General features: G+C 43.6%; 1 protein-coding gene across 2 annotated transcripts in view; it reads left to right on the top strand.

The window, feature by feature from the left end:
* The window catches only part of xrn2 (5'-3' exoribonuclease 2), a 66,758-nt gene that overhangs the window by 3,864 nt on the left and 39,209 nt on the right, over nt 1-23,685 (top strand). Inside the window, exons 5-18 of one of the 2 annotated variants that reach the window (XM_034203187.1) lie at nt 275-333; nt 499-588; nt 3,413-3,485; nt 3,746-3,796; nt 3,961-4,118; nt 7,809-7,883; nt 7,969-8,102; nt 9,312-9,369; nt 9,914-10,021; nt 10,477-10,521; nt 12,807-12,935; nt 15,632-15,676; nt 18,562-18,653; nt 20,505-20,640. In XM_034203187.1, the coding sequence (XP_034059078.1) occupies nt 275-333; nt 499-588; nt 3,413-3,485; nt 3,746-3,796; nt 3,961-4,118; nt 7,809-7,883; nt 7,969-8,102; nt 9,312-9,369; nt 9,914-10,021; nt 10,477-10,521; nt 12,807-12,935; nt 15,632-15,676; nt 18,562-18,653; nt 20,505-20,640 (1,253 nt within the window). The remainder of the gene's footprint in view (nt 1-274; nt 334-498; nt 589-3,412; nt 3,486-3,745; nt 3,797-3,960; nt 4,119-7,808; nt 7,884-7,968; nt 8,103-9,311; nt 9,370-9,913; nt 10,022-10,476; nt 10,522-12,806; nt 12,936-15,631; nt 15,677-18,561; nt 18,654-20,504; nt 20,641-23,685) is intronic. The other variant, XM_034203188.1, reaches the window with a different exon arrangement.

Here is a 23,685-nt window from a genome sequence, read left to right as displayed (position 1 = left end):
GCAGATCCAGACTTTTAAAACAGCAGGTGTACTACTAGTTATCTTTGGATGTTAACATTTAATCTGAAGTGTTGTTTGACATCACTCAACATTGACCAGCGAGTTCAAAAACCATGAGATGATTCAATCAAACAACTCTGGATATATTAATGAATCCTCCATACAGTTTACAGTCTAATTATTCTATGCTTTTCTGTGTTTTTGTACGTTTATCCTACTTCTCCAATACCACTTGATGCTCTGTGTAAACTAACTTGTTTTATTTCCTCTACAGGAGGTTATCTTCCACCTGACGAGATTAAAGAGAGATTTGACAGCAACTGCATCACTCCAGTAAGTGGCTTCTTGTTATAAACTCTAAGTACATTCTCTCTTTTTGGTTATGATGCCAAATTGCAAGAAAAAACTCACTGAGGACGAGGAGCCTTATTTTCCAAGTGTTGTAAATATATTCTTTGTATCATCAGAATAACAGATTTGATCTTGTTTTGTCTGCAGGGAACAGAGTTCATGGATAACTTGGCTCAGTGTCTCAGATATTACGTCGCAGAGAGAATCAGCAATGATCCGGGCTGGAAGAACGTCACGGTAACTTCACTGCTCGGACTTTGAATACAGACTAAACATTTCGGAGCATAATGCTGGTATTGTGTGATGTTGTGTTGCATACTCTACCACGTATTTGAAGTGTAGTTGGTCGCCAAAAACAAGACATGACACACAATGTTAAATAATAGCTTCACTGATGGCCATATTTTTTCATCAAATGTTCTATAGATATGGCAATCATACTGTCATGGCAGAATCATGCAATACAACTTCATACTTTTTGATATCATTACATTCGTTGCATTTATTATAACCATGGACGCGGGAAGGGGGGGTGCTGAGGGGGCTGCAGCACCCCCATCTACGAGGCTCCTCTAGCAGCCGCACCCCCAAACGTGGCTCACCTACAGTGTAAGCGCTCCACAGTTCCCCCGCTACGAAGCGCCACTAGCGCTCCCCCAGAACGCCACAGTGTCTCCGCTGTGAGGCTCCACTAGCACCCCCCCCCAGCGCTCCACAGTTCCTCCGCTACGAAGCTCCACTAGCACCCCCCCCACCCAGAGCGCCACAGTTCCTCCGCTGCGAGGCTCCACCAGCCCCCCCCCCAGCGCTCCACAGTTCCTCCGCTGCGAGGCTCCACTAGCACCCCCCCCCCAGCGCTCCACAGTTCCTCCGCTGCGAGGCTCCACTAGCACCCCCCCCAGCGCTCCACAGTTCCTCCGCTGCGAGGCTCCACTAGCACCCCCCCCAGCGCTCCACAGTTCCTCCGCTACGAAGCTCCACTAGCACCGCCCCCCAGCGCTCCACAGTTCCTCCGCTGCGAGGCTCCACTAGCACCCCCCCCCCCCCAGAGCGCCACAGTTCCTCCGCTACGAAGCTCCACTAGCACCGCCCCCCAGCGCTCCACAGTTCCTCCGCTGCGAGGCTCCACTAGCACCCCCACCCCAGAGCGCCACAGTTCCTCCGCTACGAAGCTCCACTAGCACCGCCCCCCAGCGCTCCACAGTTCCTCCGCTGCGAGGCTCCACTAGCACCCCCCCCAGCGCTCCACAGTTCCTCCGCTACGAAGCTCCACTAGCACCGCCCCCCAGCGCTCCACAGTTCCTCCGCTGCGAGGCTCCACTAGCACCCCCCCCCCCAGAGCGCCACAGTTCCTCCGCTACGAAGCTCCACTAGCAACCGCCCCCCAGCGCTCCACAGTTCCTCCGCTGCGAGGCTCCACTAGCACCCCCCCCCCCAGAGCTCCACAGTTCCTCCGCTACGAAGCTCCACTAGCACCGCCCCCCAGCGCTCCACAGTTCCTCCGCTGCGAGGCTCCACTACTCCCCCCCCCAGAGCGCCACAGTTCCTCCGCTGTGAGGCTCCACTAGCACCCCCCCCCCCAGCGCTCCACAGTTTCCTCCGCTACGAAGCTCCACTAGCACCCCCCCCCCCAGAGCGCCACAGTTCCTCCGCTGCGAGGCTCCACTAGCACCCCCCCCCCAGCGCTCCACAGTTCCTCCGCTGCGAGGCTCCACTAGCACCCCCCCCCCCAGCGCTCCACAGTTCCTCCGCTGCGAGGCTCCACTAGCACACCCCCCCCAGCGCTTCCACAGTTCCTCCGCTGCGAGGCTCCACTAGCACCTACCCCCCCAGCGCTCCACAGTTCCTCCGCTACGAAGCTCCACTAGCACCCCCCCCAGCGCTCCACAGTTCCTCCGCTGCGAGGCTCCACTAGCACCCCCCCCCAGCGCTCCACAGTTCCTCCGCTGGCGAGGCTCCACTAGCACCCCCCCAGCGCTCCACAGTTCCTCCGCTGCGAGGCTCCACTAGCCCCCCCCCCAGCGCTCCACAGTTCCTCCGCTGCGAGGCTCCACTAGCACCCCCCCAGCGCTCCACAGTTCCTCCGCTACGAAGCTCCACTAGCACCCCCCCCCCCAGCGCTCCACAGTTCCTCCGCTGCGAGGCTCCACTAGCACCCCCCCCCAGAACGCCACAGTGTCTCCGCTGCGAGGCTCCACTAGCACCCCCCCAGAACGCCACAGTGTCTCCGCTGCGAGGCTCCACTAGCACCCCCCCCCCAGAACGCCACAGTGTCTCCGCTGCGAGGCTCCACTAGCACCCCCCCAGAACGCCACAGTGTCTCCGCTGCGAGGCTCCACTAGCACCCCCCCCCCCCAGAACGCCACAGTGTCTCCGCTGCGAGGCTCCACTAGCACCCCCCCCAGCGCTCCACAGTTCCTCCGCTGCGAGGCTCCACTAGCACCCCCCCAGCGCTCCACAGTTCCTCCGCTACGAAGCTCCACTAGCACCCCCCCCCCAGCGCTCCACAGTTCCTCCGCTGCGAGGCTCCACTAGCACCCCCCCCCCAGAACGCCACAGTGTCTCCGCTGCGAGGCTCCACTAGCACCCCCCCAGAACGCCACAGTGTCTCCGCTGCGAGGCTCCACTAGCACCCCCCCCCCAGAACGCCACAGTGTCTCCGCTGCGAGGCTCCACTAGCACCCCCCCCAGAACGCCACAGTGTCTCCGCTGCGAGGCTCCACTAGCACCCCCCCCCCCAGAACGCCACAGTGTCTCCGCTGCAAGGCTCCACTAGCACCCCCTGCAACCCCAACTCTGACTGACTTCCCGCGTCCCTGATAATAACCGTATATATTTTATACCCCATTAATACAACAGATATGTAAAAGTGTGTTTTGAACAAGAAACCTTGGACATTTTGTTAGGCAAAACACAAAAATGTTATGGTATCAAGATTAGAATAAATGGGCCTTTTGAACTTTGTTTGTTTCAATATCTTGGAAGTCTGCATGTAATGCGCTGGTTGTTGATGTGAAAAGTGTTCATGTATATAACCTTTATTCACTTTGTATTTATCCAGGTGATTCTGTCTGATGCCAGTGTTCCCGGTGAAGGTGAACACAAGATCATGGACTACATCCGGAGACAGAGAGGTACAGTGCGAAGGAGAGCAGAAACAAAACCACACAGTTTAGCTTAAACGGCATTAACAGTGCTTCAAACTTTCACAACATAAACGTGAATACACACGAGAATATTGTGCATTAATTCTAGCATTTCTCACACTTGAAATACTGTGGAAGAAAAATGAATGTGTTCATGTTAAGACTTTGATCTGAGACTAAAACAAATACTCTACAAACACAAGCTGACAAACATTATATTGACTCTTGTTTGTGATTCTATTTTGCAGCTCAACCCAACCACGACCCGAACACACACCACTGCCTGTGTGGAGCTGACGGTAAGCCTTTAAATGATGCTCCTAAATGTGAAATCAATAAGATTTTATACAAGTAATTCATGTTCCAGTCTGAAGTGACCTTGATGTATTGTTTTTTGACTACTTTCTAAGCCAATATGTGTTCATTATTAACCGTTCTCCCCCTCCCATGTGTTGATGTTCAGCTGATCTGATCATGCTGGGCCTGGCTACCCACGAGCCCAACTTCACCATCATCAGAGAGGAGTTCAAACCCAACAAACCGAGACCCTGCGCCCTCTGCAACCAGGTCGGACACGAACTCAAAGAGTGCCAGGGCGTGGCTCGAGAGAAGCAGGGAGAGGTGAGTCCAGGAGAACACTCATCCTTGTTGATGTAGAAGAGACATGGAGAAGAGGGGACACATGTTGATGTAAAAGAGACATGAAGAAGAGGGGACACATGTTGATGTAGAAGAGACATGAAGAAGAGGGGACACGTGTTGATGTAGAAGAGACATGAAGAAGAGGGGACACGTGTTGATGTAGAAGAGACATGAAGAAGAGGGGACACGTGTTGATGTAGAAGAGACATGAAGAAGAGGGGACACATGTGATGTAGAAGAGACATGAAGAAGAGGGGACACATGTTGATGTAGAAGAGACATGAAGAAGAGGGGACACATGTTGATGTGGAAGAGACATGAAGAAGAGGGGACACATGTTGATGTAGAAGAGACATGGAGAAGAGGGGACACATGTTGATGTAGAAGAGACATGAGAAGAGGGGACACATGTTGATGTAGAAGAGACATGAAGAAGAGGGGACACATGTTGATGTAGAAGAGACATGGAGAAGAGGGGACACATGTTGATGTAGAAGAGACATGAGAAGAGGGGACACATGTTGATGTAGAAGAGACATGGAAGAAGAGGGGACACATGTTGATGTAGAAGAGACATGAAGAAGAGGGGACACATGTTGATGTAGAAGAGACATGAAGAAGAGGGGACACATGTTGATGTAGAAGAGACATGGAGAAGAGGGGACACATGTTGATGTAGAAGAGACATGAAGAAGAGGGGACACATGTTGATGTAGAAGAGACATGGAGAAGAGGGGACACATGTTGATGTAGAAGAGACATGAAGAAGAGGGGACACATGTTGATGTAGAAGAGACATGGAGAAGAGGGGACACATGTTGATGTAGAAGAGACATGAAGAAGAGGGGACACGTGTTGATGTAGAAGAGACATGGAGAAGAGGGGACACATGTTGATGTAGAAGAGACATGGAGAAGAGGGGACACATGTTGATGTAGAAGAGACATGGAGAAGAGGGGACACATGTTGATGTAGAAGAGACATGGAGAAGAGGGGACACATGTTGATGTAGAAGAGACATGGAGAAGAGGGGACACATGTTGATGTAGAAGAGACATGAAGAAGAGGGGACACGTGTTGATGTAGAAGAGACATGAAGAAGAGGGGACACATGTTGATGTAGAAGAGACATGGAGAAGAGGGGACACATGTTGATGTAGAAGAGACATGAAGAAGAGGGGACACGTGTTGATGTAGAAGAGACATGGAGAAGAGGGGACACATGTTGATGTAGAAGAGACATGGAGAAGAGGGGACACATGTTGATGTAGAAGAGACATGAAGAAGAGGGGACACATGTTGATGTAGAAGAGACATGAAGAAGAGGGGACACATGTTGATGTAGAAGAGACATGGAGAAGAGGGGACACATGTTGATGTAGAAGAGACATGAAGAAGAGGGGACACGTGTTGATGTAGAAGAGACATGGAGAAGAGGGGACACATGTTGATGTAGAAGAGACATGGAGAAGAGGGGACACATGTTGATGTAGAAGAGACATGGAGAAGAGGGGACACATGTTGATGTAGAAGAGACATGGAGAAGAGGGGACACATGTTGATGTAGAAGAGACATGAAGAAGAGGGGACACGTGTTGATGTAGAAGAGACATGAAGAAGAGGAGGCACATGTTGATGTAGAAGAGACATGAAGAAGAGGGGACACATGTTGATGTAGAAGAGACATGGAGAAGAGGGGACACATGTTGATGTAGAAGAGACATGAAGAAGAGGGGACCCATGTTGATGTAGAAGAGACATGAAGAAGAGGGGACACATGTGGATGTAGAAGAGACGTGAAGAAGAGGGGACACATGTTGATGTAGAAGAGACATGGAGAAGAGGGGACCCATGTTGATGTAGAAGAGACATGAAGAAGAGGGGACCCATGTTGATGTAGAAGAGACATGAAGAAGAGGGGACACATGTTGATGTAGAAGAGACATGAAGAAGAGGGGACACATGTTGATGAAGAAGAGACATGAAGAAGAGGGGACACATGTTGATGTAGAAGAGACATGAAGAAGAGGGGACACGTGTTGATGTAGAAGAGACATGAAGAAGAGGGGACACGTGTTGATGTAGAAGAGACATGAAGAAGAGGGGACACGTGTTGATGTAGAAGAGACATGAAGAAGAGGGGACACATGTTGATGTAGAAGAGACATGAAGAAGAGGGGACACATGTTGATGAAGAAGAGACATGAAGAAGAGGGGGACACATGTTGATGTAGAAGAGACATGAAGAAGAGGGGACACATGTTGATGTAGAAGAGACATGAAGAAGAGGGGACACATGTTGATGTAGAAGAGACATGTAGAAGAGGGGACACATGTTGATGTAGAAGAGACATGAAGAAGAGGGGACACATGTTGATGTAGAAGAGACATGAAGAAGAGGGGACACATGTTGATGTAGAAGAGACATGAAGAAGAGGGGACCCATGTTGATGAAGAAGAGACATGAAGAAGAGGGGACACATGTTGATGTAGAAGAGACATGAAGAAGAGGGGACACATGTTGATGAAGAAGAGACATGAAGAAGAGGGGACACATGTTGATGTAGAAGAGACATGAAGAAGAGGGGACACATGTTGATGAAGAAGAGACATGAAGAAGAGGGGACACATGTTGATGTAGAAGAGACATGAAGAAGAGGGGACACATGTTGATGTAGAAGAGACATGTAGAAGAGGGGGACACATGTTGATGTAGAAGAGACATGAAGAAGAGGGGACACATGTTGATGTAGAAGAGACATGAAGAAGAGGGGACACATGTTGATGAAGAAGAGACATGAAGAAGAGGGGACCCATGTTGATGTAGAAGAGACATGAAGAAGAGGGGACACATGTTGATGAAGAAGAGACATGAAGAAGAGGGGACACATGTTGATGTAGAAGAGGGGACACATGTTGATGTAGAAGAGACATGAAGAAGAGGGGACACATGTTGATGCAGAAGAGACATGAAGAAGAGGGGACACATGTTGATGTAGAAGAGGGGACACATGTTGATGTAGAAGAGACATGAAGAAGAGAGGACACATGTTGATGTAGAAGAGACATGTAGAAGAGAGGACACATGTTGATGTAGAAGAGACATGAAGAAGAGGGGACACATGTTGATGTAGGAGAGACATGAAGAAGAGGGGACACATGTTGATGTAGGAGAGACATGAAGAAGAGGGGACACATGTTGATGAAGAAGAGGGGACACATGTTGATGAAGAAGAGGGGACACATGTTGATGTAGAAGAGACATGAAGAAGAGGGGACACATGTTGATGAAGAAGAGGGGACACATGTTGATGAAGAAGAGGGGACACATGTTGATGAAGAAGAGGGGACACATGTTGATGAAGAAGAGGGGACACATGTTGATGAAGAAGAGGGGACACATGTTGATGAAGAAGAGGGGACACATGTTGATGTAGAAGAGACATGAAGAAGAGGGGACACATGTTGATGAAGAAGAGGGGACACATGTTGATGAAGAAGAGGGGACACATGTTGATGAAGAAGAGGGGACACATGTTGATGAAGAAGAGGGGACACATGGTGATGTAGAAGAGACATGAGGAAGTGGATGTTGCACAATAGGGGACCTTTAGGAAGCTGCCATGTTACCACCAATGATATTTGATCCGTTGTTTCCCTCTCTTTCAGCACGATGAATTTGCCGGCTCGATGCCGGGTTCTGAGCAGGAGTTCATATTCATCAGACTCTGTGTGCTGCGAGAGGTAAGACTTTATCTCCTTTTGGGAAATAAATAATGTAATTGCTTCCTCCTTCATTGTTGTTAATTCTTCCTTTCCATGTTTTCAGTATTTGGCTCGAGAGCTGACGATGGCCAGTCTGCCGTTTCCCTTCGACTTCGAGAGGAGCATAGACGACTGGGTCTTCATGTGCTTCTTCGTGGGAAACGACTTCCTGCCTCACCTGCCGTCCTTAGAGATCAGGTGAGCTCCAGTAAAACCTATGTTTGTCTAAATGCACAATATATATGTTAAAGTGGGGTTTTTAAATTACGTTTTTGGTGCGTCATAGGTCTGAGAAATGTTATTCAAGAGACTGATCCTCTTGAACGAATCCCACCATAATCATTTTAGTACAATTGTCAACTAAAAGGAGAGTTATGATGCAAAAACTACCATTTCCTTCAATTATGTGAAGCATATCGCAAACTGCAATATCACTCAAAATGATGTCAATTAGCACTTTTTCCAAACCGTGTAGTCCTCACTTGGCTTGAGCTAAATATCCCAATTTTAAATGTACACGTATTGCCTGCCGTCCTTAGAGATCAGGTGAGCTCCAGGCAGACCCCATGGGGCCGGGCCCGCCCATCCAGGATTTGGGCCCGCTGTTAATCAGGGCTGAATACCACATTTTTATTGTTTTATTATTATGTTTATTGTTGTTATTTGTAGGGCTTTGTCCTAATATTTATTTTTGTATTAGTTTAATATCATTTTTTTATTTTGCTAGGAAATTCTGAATGAAAGGCTGAGCGCAAGACTGGTTTTTCGCTGGGTTGAGTCGTGTGGGTTTTTGAGTGAGATGCGGCACAGCAGCCTGTTAGTTTACTCTTGCTAGTGGTTCACGAAAGGAATATGGCAACTCAGCGCCAGATGCAGCACATTAGAAGAACCCAGTTAGGCCTACGTTACCAACGAGCAAGCAAGTCAGCTGGCAATCAATTATATTTTGAAGAGAAATTTACTCTCAAGCCGGCTCTCACAAACTCCTGCTCTGTGCGCAAGCAGACCGCTGCACAGGCTCTCTGCCTCGCTCAATCTCTCTCTCCCTTTCTCTCCATCGCTCAACCTCACTCCACCTCTCCACCCTGTGTGCGCTCAAGTTTGCCTGCGTGCTTGCCCAAGTTGGCACAGCGTTACAAATGTGCCACAAAACCAACCAATGGATACATAAAACAGCCTTATGGCAACCTATAAACCCCTCTCGTTCAACAATTCACGAGCAAAAAAACTACAATTCCTGCATTTTTGTCAATCATATCTTAATTACAATATCACTCAAAATGATGTCAATTAGCATTTATTTCCAAATCCCGCAGTCCTCATTTGGTTTGTAGCTAAATATCCTAACTGAAATGAACACTTAATGACTCGTCTGTCATTTTAACCGGAGATGTTTTTGTGTCTCAGAGAGGGAGCGATCGATCGACTCGTCACCATCTACAAAGACGTTGTGCACAAAACTGGAGTGAGTATTATCACCGGTTTGTGTCTTAAGTGTTTCCTGTTGTGAGTGATTTCCCTTTTAAAGAAGCTCTTGTACTAATGAGGCGGGAGCTAGTGGAGTACAAATACTTCATTACTGTACTTATTTTTCTGACGACTTTTTACTTTGACTTCTTACACTTTGAACTCAAATACCTGTACTTTCTACTTCTCACATGTTGAACTCAAATACCTGTACTTTCTACTTCTTACATGTTGAACTCAAATACCTGTACTTTCTACTTCTTACATGTTGAACTCAAATACCTGTACTTTCTACTTCTTACATGTTGAACTCAAATACCTGTACTTTCTACTTCTTACATGTTGAACTCAAATACCTGTACTTTCTACTTCTTACACTTTGAACTCAAATACCTGTACTTTCTACTTCTTACGTGAAGTTTAGTCAGTACTTCTACTTTCACCAGAGTATTTTTAAACACGAGTATCTGTACTTCTACTTGAGTAAAGGATGTGTGTACTTTTGCCATGTCTGATACTAACCTGTGTGCGTGTGTGTGCAGGGATACGTTACACACAACGGCTATGTGGATCTGGAGCGAGTGGAGTTGATCATGCAGGCGGTCGGCGTCGCAGAGGACAATATCTTCAAGAAACGCAAAGAGGACGACGTAAGATTTCTGCAGCTTTTCACAGCGAGCATTACACACCAAGCTCATCACCAAGTATCACGACTCTTTTGATGGGCCTCTATACCCTTGTTTTTAGCATAGTAACACACCTTTGTATCATACTTCCTGAACTATAGTAATCATTTAAAAATGTTTTTAAAGTAACTGTTGAAACAAGATATCTCAGAATGTTGCATACTTACGAGTATTTAAAGTTCCAGTAAGGCTTCATGTGTTATTACGACATGTCTTTTGGATTATATCTCTCAAAATAAAATACTGGAAAACTATATGTTTCCGGTTATAAGTACATTAATACTGAGGTTAATAAAAGACTAAAAACTACATACAAACTACTCGCAAATACATCACATGATACACCACAGCAGTAGGGTATATGTTTATATTGTAATCTTTTATTAATTGCTTTGTGATTCACACTTTCGTCTTTTTAGGAAGGCTTCAAGAGAAGAATGAAAGAGAAGAAGAAGAGGATGAAGGTGAGTAAAGCGATGATGATGAAGCTGGCATTTCTTACCTTGAGTTTATTCATATAAAAGCATCTCGAACAGAAACTCCAGTATTCATGGGAATGTAGAGCTCATGTTAAAGTTGCTCCTTTTCTGGTGTTACCAAAGTCTTTAAAAATGACTCCTCCCCTTATTGTCCCATTGGTAATAATAAACTTGTAATTTTTCATTCTGTAATTCAAATATGTTCGGTGTACAGGCTTCGCACCCGAAGTGTTTCTTCCCAGATTTGTTTTCAGTTTGTCTTGAGGTTCTTAATATAACATCGGGCACCTAGAACAGAAACTCCAGTATTAATAGACATGTAGATCTCATTAGCGCTGTTTGGTTGAATGACATGACTCCCATTCTTCTAAGACACAGTTACATTTTTAAGATGTAGCTGTGGGGATGGGTACCGAGCCCCGGTATCAAACGGGCCCCGGGGCTGAATTATTAAAGACCGTCTTTTTTTTCGGTACTGGAGACATGTACAAAATACGTCATATGTATTATTGCTTCACAAACATTATATTGCAGTTTTAGTTTCGCCAACTCCGTTTCTAATACGCAATAAGACTGCACATTTTTAGTATTTTCGATCTTTCCAATCCAAGCGAGAGATCTCTCTCCCCCTCCTGCTTGCGAGGGGGCGGGGCAGTTTACGCACACGTGGCTGCTACATGCAGCAACACACACACACACACACACACGGAGGAGATGGTTAAACTTTACCCGTCTCGATGCTCGTTAACTAAAGTGCAATAAGAGTTTAGCATGTGAGGGCGGTAACACGAGCAGTGTGTCTAAACATTTATCAAAAGCGCTCCACATTCAGACGGAGGAATGCACCGGGTTCCACCGTCTTTCTAGCAGCTCTGTAGCCCCGTCCACGAGTAACGTTTCCACGTCAGGTGTTCTGTATGCTAGCAGCAACACACGGAGTTAATGTTATACAAACATTAATGATTAGAGGAAACTGAGTTATTTAGTTAAAGTTTCAGCGATTCTGTTCACAGTTCTGTCATCAGATTATTTAATACGATTTTGTTAAAACATTGTTGTTTCTTTTGATGTGAAATATTATGTATTTAATTTAAATAATAATAAGCAATCTTCGTTTTGTTCAAAATGTGTTTTTTTTAATTTTTCATTCAATCTTTTATTTGAATAGGGACATTAATGAACACTTTAGACAAATAATGCTTCAAGTGTAAAAATGCCGGATTTTAGCTTTGAGCTCATTTCCATCCGTACATCTGACATATAGTTAGTTAGCTTACCTCATATGTTTCCTCCAAAATAACTGACAAGAGCACCGTTAAAAGACCGGACCAATAAGCGGTATCGATAAAAGTAGTAGTACCGTTAAAACCTTAACGGAGCGTCCACACAGCAGCGTGCGTTGACGCTTGGCGGTGGGCGTATCTGAAGCTTGGGGATTTTTTGCGACCAACAACCAATCACATGAATCTCCCGCCCCCGACATACAAAGCAATAGCAAAGTTAAAACGAAGTAAACTGGATATAAAATCCCCAAACAGGCGAAAACCTACCAGTTTCACCCACTGTCTCTGCCTCCTCCCTCCATGCCTCGCTCCTCCGGTTTGTATCCCGGTAGATGAACAGAGACTGATCATACAGCACCGGGTGATTCTCTACCGCTACAATGAATTTTCCCTCCATTTTTTTGAATATGAGGAAATGACCTGCATAGTCTCTCCCAGCATACACGCGGTTTGATTGGCTAGCGCTTGTACTGGCAGATTTGCATAAACGGGATTTCATTGGCTGACGCCTCCGTCGAGGCATCAAAAGTTGAACATTGCTCAACTTTTGACGCCAGCAACGCTCCACGTCGCTTCCCAAAATGCAGTTCGGCTAAAAGTGACGTCACCCCATTCAAAGTGAATGGGCAGAAGCGTTGGAAGCTTCAACGCACGCCGCTGTGTGGACGGGCCGTAACGATACCCATCCTTATGTAGCTGTCATCATGTTTCTTGTGGTTATTTAATATTTGATCCACTGTTTGTGTACAGTTTTATTATTATGCTGCTGTGTTTATTGTATTTTTGTAACTCTGGCACAACAATATCTTTTGGGATAAATAAAGTCTTATCTTATCATTTTACTTATTTGTAAGCGCTTCGAGATTTGTCTTGGCAGATGAGAAGCGCTATATAAGTTAAATGTATTATTATTATTATCCTTAACACACTCAACGATCCTAAAGGTATGTATTTGCTGACCCATGTTCTTCCTCCGTTTTCCCTCAGAATGAGCGGGGTCCGGCCCACATGACCTCGGGTCAGTTTGCTCCTCAGGCTCTGGGGAGGAGAGACAAACCCGACGCCGTGAACAACGCCCGGCACCAGGCCTTCGACATGAGGATGCAATCCAACAAGGTAAGATGAGATGGAACTTTATTATCCCTTTGGGGAAATGCAGGCGTTTAGAGGGTTATTAAGAGATTTCACACGAGGTACAAAATGTTTTTAAGATAAAGTAACACAAGTTGTTCATAGAGTGATGCAGGGATGTGGTGTTTGTGTTCAGAAACGGGTTTATCACCAGGTAGGTTGACACGTACGAAGAATTTGACTTGGTGTCATGGTGCGTACATAAAAGAAAAAACAGATGGCGAACTATTTTAAGAACACTATAATAACTTACAAAACATAAGACAAAATATTGTAAAATGGAAAATAATAGTATAACTACAGCACGGTCACATGACTTCACATCACCACCGCTAAGCTAAAGGAGGCTAATGTTGGGCTATAAAGGAACTACAGCACGGTCACATGACTTCACGTCACCACCGCTAAGCTAAAGGAGGCTAATGTTGGGCTACAAAGGAACTACAGCACGGTCACATGACTTCACGTCACCACCGCTAAGCTAAAGGAGGCTAATGTTGGGCTATAAAGGAACTACAGCACGGTCACATGACTTCACGTCACCACCGCTAAGCTAACGGTGGCTAATGTTGGGCTATAAAGGAACTACAGCACGGTCACATGACTTCACGTCACCACCGCTAAGCTAAAGGAGGCTAATGTTGGGCTACAAAGGAACTACAGCACGGTCACATGACTTCACTTCACCACCGCTAAGCTAAAGGAGGCTAATGTTGGGCTATAAAGAAACTACAGCACGGTCACATGACTTCACGTCACCACCGCTAAGCTAAAGGAGGCTAATGTTGGTCTATAAAGGAACTACAGCACGGTCACATGACTTCACGTCACCACCGCTAAGCTAAAGGAGGCTAATGTTGGTCTATAAAGGAACTACAGCACGGTCACATGACTTCACGTCACCACCGCTAAGCTAAAGGAGGCTAATGTTGGTCTATAAAGGAACTACAGCACGGTCACATGACTTCACGTCACCACCGCTAAGCTAAAGGTGGCTAATGTTGGGCTGTAAAGGAACTACAGCACGGTCACATGACTTCACGTCACCACCGCTAAGCTAAAGGCGGCTAATGTTGGGCTATAAAGGAACTACAGCACGGTCACATGACTTCACGTCACCACCGCTAAGCTAAAGGAGGCTAATGTTGGGCTACAAAGGAACTACAGCACGGTCACATGACTTCACGTCACCACCACTAAGCTAAAGGAGGCTAATGTTGGGCTACAAAGGAACTACAGCACGGTCACATGACTTCACGTCACCACCGCTAAGCTAAAGGAGGCTAATGTTGGGCTATAAAGGAACTACAGCACGGTCACATGACTTCACGTCACCACCGCTAAGCTAACGGTGGCTAATGTTGGGCTATAAAGGAACTACAGCACGGTCACATGACTTCACGTCACCACCGCTAAGCTAAAGGAGGCTAATGTTGGGCTACAAAGGAACTACAGCACGGTCACATGACTTCACGTCACCACCGCTAAGCTAAAGGAGGCTAATGTTGGGCTACAAAGGAACTACAGCACGGTCACATGACTTCACGTCACCACCGCTAAGCTAAGGAGGCTAATGTTGGGCTATAAAGAAACTACAGCACGGTCACATGACTTCACGTCACCACCGCTAAGCTAAAGGAGGCTAATGTTGGTCTATAAAGGAACTACAGCACGGTCACATGACTTCACGTCACCACCGCTAAGCTAAAGGAGGCTAATGTTGGTCTATAAAGGAACTACAGCACGGTCACATGACTTCACGTCACCACCGCTAAGCTAAAGGAGGCTAATGTTGGTCTATAAAGGAACTACAGCACGGTCACATGACTTCACGTCACCACCGCTAAGCTAAAGGTGGCTAATGTTGGGCTGTAAAGGAACTACAGCACGGTCACATGACTTCACGTCACCACCGCTAAGCTAAAGGCGGCTAATGTTGGGCTATAAAGGAACTACAGCACGGTCACATGACTTCACGTCACCACCGCTAAGCTAAAGGAGGCTAATGTTGGGCTACAAAGGAACTACAGCACGGTCACATGACTTCACGTCACCACCACTAAGCTAAAGGAGGCTAATGTTGGGCTATAAAGAAACTACAGCACGGTCACATGACTTCACGTCACCACCGCTAAGCTAAAGGCGGCTAATGTTGGGCTATAAAGGAACTACAGCACGGTCACATGACTTCACCTCACCACCGCTAAGCTAAAGGCGGCTAATGTTGGCATATAAAGGAACTACAGCACGGTCACATGACTTCACGTCACCACCGCTAAGCTAAAGGCGGCTAATGTTGGGCTATAAAGGAACTACAGCACGGTCACATGACTTGACGTCACCACCGCTAAGCTAAAGGCGGCTAATGTTGGCATATAAAGGAACTACAGCACGGTCACATGACTTCACGTCACCACCGCTAAGCTAAAGGCGGCTAATGTTGGGCTATAAAGGAACTACAGCACGGTCACATGACTTCACGTCACCACCGCTAAGCTAAAGGAGGCTAATGTTGGGCTACAAAGGAACTACAGCACGGTCACATGACTTCACGTAAAAAATATTCAGTAATTCAGTCAATAATATTAAGAGAGGGGAGGAGATTTAATAAAACATGTTGATGAATCAGCGTTGCGACCATAAGACTGATTCTTTTTTTTTATTCGTTTATGTTCCTCCAGGATGCCGCTCAGTCCCTTAAGGCCTCGATGAAGAACGGTGGCAATGTAAGTCCTCTATAAATTGCCAATTTAATCATTTTTTAAAACCCCTTTTTGATATTTCTATCAACTTATATACGTGTGCCATCATTAGGTGAGGTTTTTCCAGGCAGAAAATAATACATTTCTAGCAATTATTTTGATAAAAGTTCATCAGCAAATGGAGGATTTAGTTCGATTAAAGGCCATACTAAGTGTTATTGTCTGTCTTCTGAATATTTGACTGCATATTTTAACTTTTTTCGACACCTCACAATCTGCAAATCATCCACATTTGGTTTTACGCACGTTTATTCATCCACATTCGAGAGAGGTGTGCAGACATCCACTTGTATACCTCACTGTATTTCTGCTGGATATACATAATGGAACAATGCATTCCTTTATCAAGAAAAACTATGTCATATAACTCTTAAAGGCCTTCTATCAAGTACAATATGCCCCACAATCAAAAGCCAATCTTTGTTAAACAACCTGTTAAAATCAAATCCTTGAAGAATTCTGAAAATGTGACACTTCTTTGACGCCAGTGCATATTTGAAGTTAAATTGTGGCTGATGGCAGGTGTCGTTGTTATGCTTCCTTTCATGGTCATGTCTTTCAATTTACCCCCGGAGCTGTTAAATGTCCTGCCGATGTAAAGCTTTACATATCAACACATCGAGCAGCAATAGCCAGACGAACATTAGCACATGAATGAACGAGAGCACAAAGGCTTCACAAAGGAGGAAGGCTGCGTAGCTATGGTGGCGATTTTATATTTAATTTTATCACTTCCATCAGTTTTCCTTAAAGGCAAAGAGTTTCAGTGCAGAGAATAATAGTTGGCTACATTTTTTATAATCATCAAGTGATGGAACAGAAAACTCTCGTAAAATGTGCCATCATTTAAAATATCATTTTATATGTTGAATTTAAGAGTAGGGCTGCTCAATTAATCGCGATTCCGATTATGGCTTGCAACGATTATGAAAACAACGTAATCGAAATAAAACGATTTTATTTTTTTTAATTATTTTTGGGTTTTCAGTTGAGTTATACTTAAAGTTCAGGGTAATCAACTGTTAAAAACATACTGTACAAAAACATTGTCTCCAATAAATGGATGTTTTCAAAGTCAATGAATAATCGCATTTAATAATCGCAATTACAATTATTGACCCAAATAATGGAGATTATGATTTTTGCCATAATTGAGCAGCGCTATTTAAGAGCATTAAGGTTCGTTTGAACAGCTTTTTAATGCGATAATTGTTTTTTGTTGCCAAAGATTTAATGTTTAGAGTTTAAATGATTAGTTAAGAAATCAATAAGACACTCAAACAACGCTTTTAAATATAACAATAGTCACTTTTTAAGCACTTGGTTTCAGCTGCTCAGTTTATTGTTTTTATTCTTCTTTAAAGTTAATAAACTATTTTAGTGTTTGTTCTATTAGGTGGACAAACCGAGACATTTTAAAGTCACAATCTTCGATTTGAAGACATTTTACTGCACTTTTTACATAATTTTCTGCCATTCTTCTGACTGTTTTTTTCAAAAGGAAATTAGTTTGTTTTCTGACTCTCAAACAACGCATTTAAATATAAAAATACTCACCTTTTTAAGACAAAATGCAAAAAAATCCTCCTTTAGAGCTGCTCAGTTTTCAGGATATACTTCTTTGAAATTAATAAAGGGTTTGTTCTGTTAGGTGGACAAAACAATACTTTTTTATGTCATAATCTTGAGTTTTAAGTCATTTTAATGCACGTTTTACACAATTTTCTGCCATTCTTCTGACTGGTTTTTCTATAGGAAATTAGTTTGTTTTCTGACTCAAACGACGCATAAAAACATAAAAATAGTCACTTTTTAAAGCAAAAATCCTAAATTTCAGATACTCAATTTTCAGGATTTACTGCTTTTAATTTTATGTTGAGTTAACAAACTGACTATATTGGATTTGTTCTGTTAAATGGACAAACCGAGACAAAGTCGATAGGGACTCGGCTTGGCAACTGGAAGGTCACCAGTTCAAGTCCCTGCAAGACCAAGTGTTACCGAGGTGTCCCTGAGCAAGGCACCGTTCCCCACACTGCTCCCCGGGCGCCGTTCAAAATGGCAGCCCACTGCTCCTAACACTAGGATGGGTCAAATGCAGAGAAACCATTTCCCCACGGGGATTAATAAAGTATATCAAATATCATTTTAAAGTCATACTCTTAGATTAGACATTTTAATACACGTTTTTCATAATTTTCTGCCATTCTTCTGACTGTTATTAATAGGAAATTAGTCTGACTCTCAAACAACGCATTTAAATATAGTCAGAAGACGAAATGCAAAAAAATCCTAAGTTTCAGCTTCTCTGTCTTTAAAGTTAATAAACTTATTATATTTGGGGTTAAATGGACAAAACAAGATTTTTTCTTTGTCATAATCTTGAGTTTCTAGACTGCCATTTATTTCTCACTGCGTTCTATAGGAAGTCAGTTTGTTTTCTGACTCTCAAACAACGCATTTAAATATAAAAATACTCACTTTTTAAGACAAAATGCAACCATCCTAAATTTCAGTTGAGGCTTTTTTGCTTTATTTTTACACTTAAAGTTAATAAACAATTATATTTTGGATTTGTTCGGTTAAATGGACAACACAAGTCATTTTAATGCACTTTTTACATATATTTTCTCACCGTTTTCTAAAGGATATTAGTTTGTTTTATGACAATGCATTTAAATATAAAAATACTCACTTTTAAGCAAAAAAAAAATCCCTGGAAATGTTTATGGCATCATTTTTGAGTCATTAATTAAATATTTTTCCATATATTTACTGCCGTTTCTTTCCACTGTTTTCTAAAGGAAATGAGTTGTTTTTCTGATGTGTGTTTTTGTTTCCCTCCCCAGTCTGCAGGGCCGAGCGGCAGCACAGACGGCCGCGGGGTCAAGAGGAAATCTAACGACAGCGACAGCGAGCCGGAGCCTGAAGACGACGTCAGGTAAACACATCTTAAGTTAACACTCGCAGTAATGTCATGTCGTATTTCTGTGTTGGACCCTGAAGGCAGCATCTCCCTGGTTCCCTCGACTAAAAGCCAATGGGATTCCTCCATGTGATTTTGATTTATTGCATGAAAGAATCTCTGTGGCAAATACACGTTTAGGATAATCTCCACACTTTCTGATTTATGAGGGACTAAATCCGGGGACGGGTGGCGCAGTGGTCTGTGCGTTTGATCATCAGATCAAGGGGGTGCTGGGGAACTCCAGTTCGAATCCCGCCCCAGGCCTCCCAGGCCGTTGTGTCCTTGGGCAAGACACTTCACCCGAATTTGCTCCTGTGGGTATTGTCCACAGTAGATGACCATTACATGTATGTGTAATGTGTATTTGTAAAGCGCTTTGAGAGTCTTTGATAAAGCGCTATAATAAATATAAGGATTATTATTATTATTAAATCCTAATGATCCTCACAATTGAAAAGGTAAAACTAGGGAAGTGTTTGGTATTTTTTTGCTGTTCATATGCTACAATTTAGATAATAATTAATTGTCTGATCTATCCACTACGCATTTCAATATAAAAGTGGGTTTTTCGACAACGTAGCGAGGATATGGGAAATGGAACCGTTGAATATGTGCCTAAAAAAGTCCTGCTTCTCGCACTTAAGAAAACACAACTAGAGCGATTCACTCATTAATTCCACGGTGCTGCAGAACAAGCTGTTTATCTCCACACACACACACACACACACACACACACACACACACACACACACACCTCTGCTGAACAGCTCCCACTTGCCTCTGCACGTGATTAATCTGCAGAGAAGAATATTCCGGTAAATTCCTCTGACGCTCTCCTCAAAGCTGCTAAACCCGTCGGGCTGAATTGGTATTCATGGAGGCTCTTCCTCTCAAGAGCCGCTCTCTGAGGATACACACACATACATACGCTCCGCCGTATTTCATTATGTGTGCACAACGCAAATCTACCCAGAAGTCAAAGCCATTACACTGTTCCTGCAGCGGGGAGGAAGTTAATGCACATTTTATTTCAGCCTATACATGCTCAGAGCAGCGCTTTAATAAGCAAATGCATCGTTTAGGTGCATCTACAAACATGTGATCGACTCCTCCAACAGTCACGTACACTTTAGTGTTGAATACATTTATACCTCAAGGTCACAAACAGCAGAAGTGATGGAGGAAAGGATGTTTAATCCACTCTCTTGAATCCAGAGAGCAGTGTGATGCATCGGGAGCTAAATGCTGTGAGGAGACGATGATGCAGCATTTAAAATAAAAAGCAACCAAATCAACACTTTATTTACAGTTTTTAGTAAAAGGGTCTTGTGTTGAATCCTGGACTTGTTGTGAAACCCTATTATCATATTAATAATAATAAAAACAATAATGCTTGACATAGAGCGCTCTTCAAAGGCGCTTTACAGGCAAATAAAATATATATAAAAAGGTTTTTATTAGATTTTAGTTTTAAATAATAAAACGTTGCGTATTTATTTATAGTTTTCTTTTGTAAAATGAAATTGTAGTTCCCATAATCGCTGTGAAACCCCTATACAAATAATAATACAGAGAATAAAATCATAGAATGCTTTACTTTACAAGCAAATAACATAAAATAAAAAAGGGTGGCACCAAATCAAAAACACTATTTTTTTCCCACTTTATTTCAACCTTCACCTCGCAAGACTTTCCCCTAAGTAATTGGCTTTCATTTGCAGTGTTGTAATGTCACTAAGTTCTTTTACACACGTTTAAAAAGTAAGAGAAGTACATACTCGCAATCCGAATACACACTATATATCTTCCTCTTTAATCCTGCAGGTTGTGGGAGGACGGCTGGAGGCAGAGATACTACAAGACCAAGTTTGACGTGGAGGCGACGGACGACGACTTCAGGCAGAAGGTGGTGCGGTCGTACGTGGAGGGACTCTGCTGGGTGCTGAGATACTACTACCAGGTAACACTGGAAACATTGGTCAAAGAGTCTTTAATCACTGCTACCAGGTAACTCTGGAAACATTGGTCAAAGAGTCTTTAATCACTGCTACCAGGTAACACTCAAAGCATTGGTCAAATAGTCTTTAATCACTGCTACCAGGTAACTCTGGAAACATTGGTCAAAGAGTCTTTAATCACTGCTACCAGGTAACTCTGGAAACATTGGTCAAAGAGTCTTTAATCACTGCTACCAGGTAACACTCAAAGCATTGGTCAAATAGTCTTTAATCACTGCTACCAGGTAACTCTGGAAACATTGGTCAAAGAGTCTTTAATCACTGCTACCAGGTAACTCTGGAAACATTGGTCAAAGAGTCTTTAATCACTGCTACCAGGTAACACTGGAAACATTGGTCAAAGAGTCTTTAATCACTGCTACCAGGTAACTCTGTAAACATTGGTCAAAGAGTCTTTAATCACTGCTACCAGGTAACTCTGTAAACATTGGTCAAAGAGTCTTTAATCACTGCTACCAGGTAACACTCAAAGCATTGGTCAAATAGTCTTTAATCACTGCTACCAGGTAACTCTGGAAACATTGGTCAAAGAGTCTTTAATCACTGCTACCAGGTAACTCTGGAAACATTGGTCAAAGAGTCTTTAATCACTGCTACCAGGTAACACTCAAAGCATTGGTCAAATAGTCTTTAATCACTGCTACCAGGTAACTCTGGAAACATTGGTCAAAGAGTCTTTAATCACTGCTACCAGGTAACTCTGGAAACATTGGTCAAAGAGTCTTTAATCACTGCTACCAGGTAACACTGGAAACATTGGTCAAAGAGTCTTTAATCACTGCTACCAGGTAACTCTGGAAACATTGGTCAAAGAGTCTTTAATCACTGCTACCAGGTAACACTCAAAGCATTGGTCAAATAGTCTTTAATCACTGCTACCAGGTAACTCTGGAAACATTGGTCAAAGAGTCTTTAATCACTGCTACCAGGTAACTCTGGAAACATTGGTCAAAGAGTCTTTAATCACTGCTACCAGGTAACACTCAAAGCATTGGTCAAAGAGTCTTTAATCACTGCTACCAGGTAACACTGGAAACATTGGTCAAAGAGTCTTTAATCACTGCTACCAGGTAACTCTGTAAACATTGGTCAAATAGTCTTTAATCACTGCTACCAGGTAACTCTGGAAACATTGGTCAAATAGTCTTTAATCACTGCTACCAGGTAACTCTGTAAACATTGGTCAAAGAGTCTTTAATCACTGCTACCAGGTAACTCTGGAAACATTGGTCAAATAGTCTTTAATCACTGCTACCAGGTAACACTGGAAACATTGGTCAAAGAGTCTTTAATCACTGCTACCAGGTAACTCTGGAAACATTGGTCAAATAGTCTTTAATCACTGCTACCAGGTAACACTGGAAACATTGGTCAAATAGTCTTTAATCACTGCTACCAGGTAACACTGGAAACATTGGTCAAAGAGTCTTTAATCACTGCTACCAGGTAACACTGGAAACATTGGTCAAATAGTCTTTAATCACTGCTACCAGGTAACACTGGAAACATTGGTCAAAGAGTCTTTAATCACTGCTACCAGGTAACACTGGAAACATTGGTCAAAGAGTCTTTAATCACTGCTACCAGGTAACTCTGGAAACATTGGTCAAAGAGTCTTTAATCACTGCTACCAGGTAACTCTGGAAACATTGGTCAAAGAGTCTTTAATCACTGCTACCAGGTAACTCTGGAAACATTGGTCAAAGAGTCTTTAATCACTGCTACCAGGTAACTCTGTAAACATTGTTAATGACACAATGAACTGGTCAAAAAGACTAATGATCAAGAGACACAGAAAGCAAATGTCTCTACAGCAACTACTCACACTAAAGAGTCTAAACATGGCACTTTAAGACTGGTCGTCAAACTGCAAATCAAATCAAAGTTTATTTATAAAGCACATTTTAAAAGCGATTTTTGGTCGGGCCAAAGTGCTGTACATGTAATAAATACTACAATCACATAAAAACACATTACTACAATCACAATAAAAGACAATAAATTACAACAGATATAAAAAACACAGGGAATAGTCAGGAGTCGTGCTCCGCTCTGACTAGAAGGCCAGGGAGAAGAAGTGTGTTTTTAAGAGTAGATTACAAAACCCCCAGGGTCTGGGCCGACCTCACGTGGAGGGGCAGAGTGTTCCAGAGCCTGGGGCCAGCTGCTGTGAAGACTCGGTGCCCTCGGGTTTTGAGCCTGGTCTTAGGCACTACCAGCAGCAGCTGATCAGCAGACCTTAAAGCTCTGGCTGGGGTGTAGCGCTGGAGGAGTTCAGCTATATAGGCCGGAGCCCATTTAGGGCTTTGAAAACAAATAAAAGGAGTTTAAAATCTATTCTGAACCGAACTGGAAGCCAGTGCGGTGAGGCCAGAATTGGGATGATGTGGTCACGCTTTTTGTGGCCAGTCAGAAGACGTGCAGCTGCGTTCTGCACTAGCTGCAGGCGTTTAATTGAGGCCTGGTCCATACCCACATACAGAGTGTTGCAGTAATCCAGTCTCGAGGTAACAAAGGCGTTAATAACCCTTTCTAGGTCTTTAAAAGATAAAAACGACTTGGTCTCAGCCAATAGTCGTATTTATAAAAAAAAGAAGCAGGTTTTGACTACGCTGCTGACCTGCTTATCGAATTTAAAAGCGCTATTGAAGGTCACTCCAAGGTTCGTGACAGAGGGGACGATATTATGCAAGATGATATCTTCTCAACTAGCATTTGGTTCTTTGATGATCATTATGAATTACGCCACTCTGCGTCTTCATTAAATGTACACAACACTATCATAAAGCAAACTGTCGCTTAGGGGCGAAATGAGTGTCATCTTTTGTGTCTCAAAACATTTCCAGGTTTTTATTAAATTATCTACAAGAACACTGATATATATCAACCTTGCATACATTAACTAAATGTACACTTTTATATATAATGAAGTGTACATTTTTACTTAATTTTCCTAGTTTATGTTCATGTAAATATTTGTATTTGAG

This window comes from Gymnodraco acuticeps, unplaced genomic scaffold (genome assembly GCF_902827175.1).
Source record: "Gymnodraco acuticeps unplaced genomic scaffold, fGymAcu1.1, whole genome shotgun sequence".
NCBI lineage: Eukaryota > Metazoa > Chordata > Actinopteri > Perciformes > Bathydraconidae > Gymnodraco > Gymnodraco acuticeps.
This window is presented reverse-complemented; position numbering and strand designations above follow the sequence as displayed.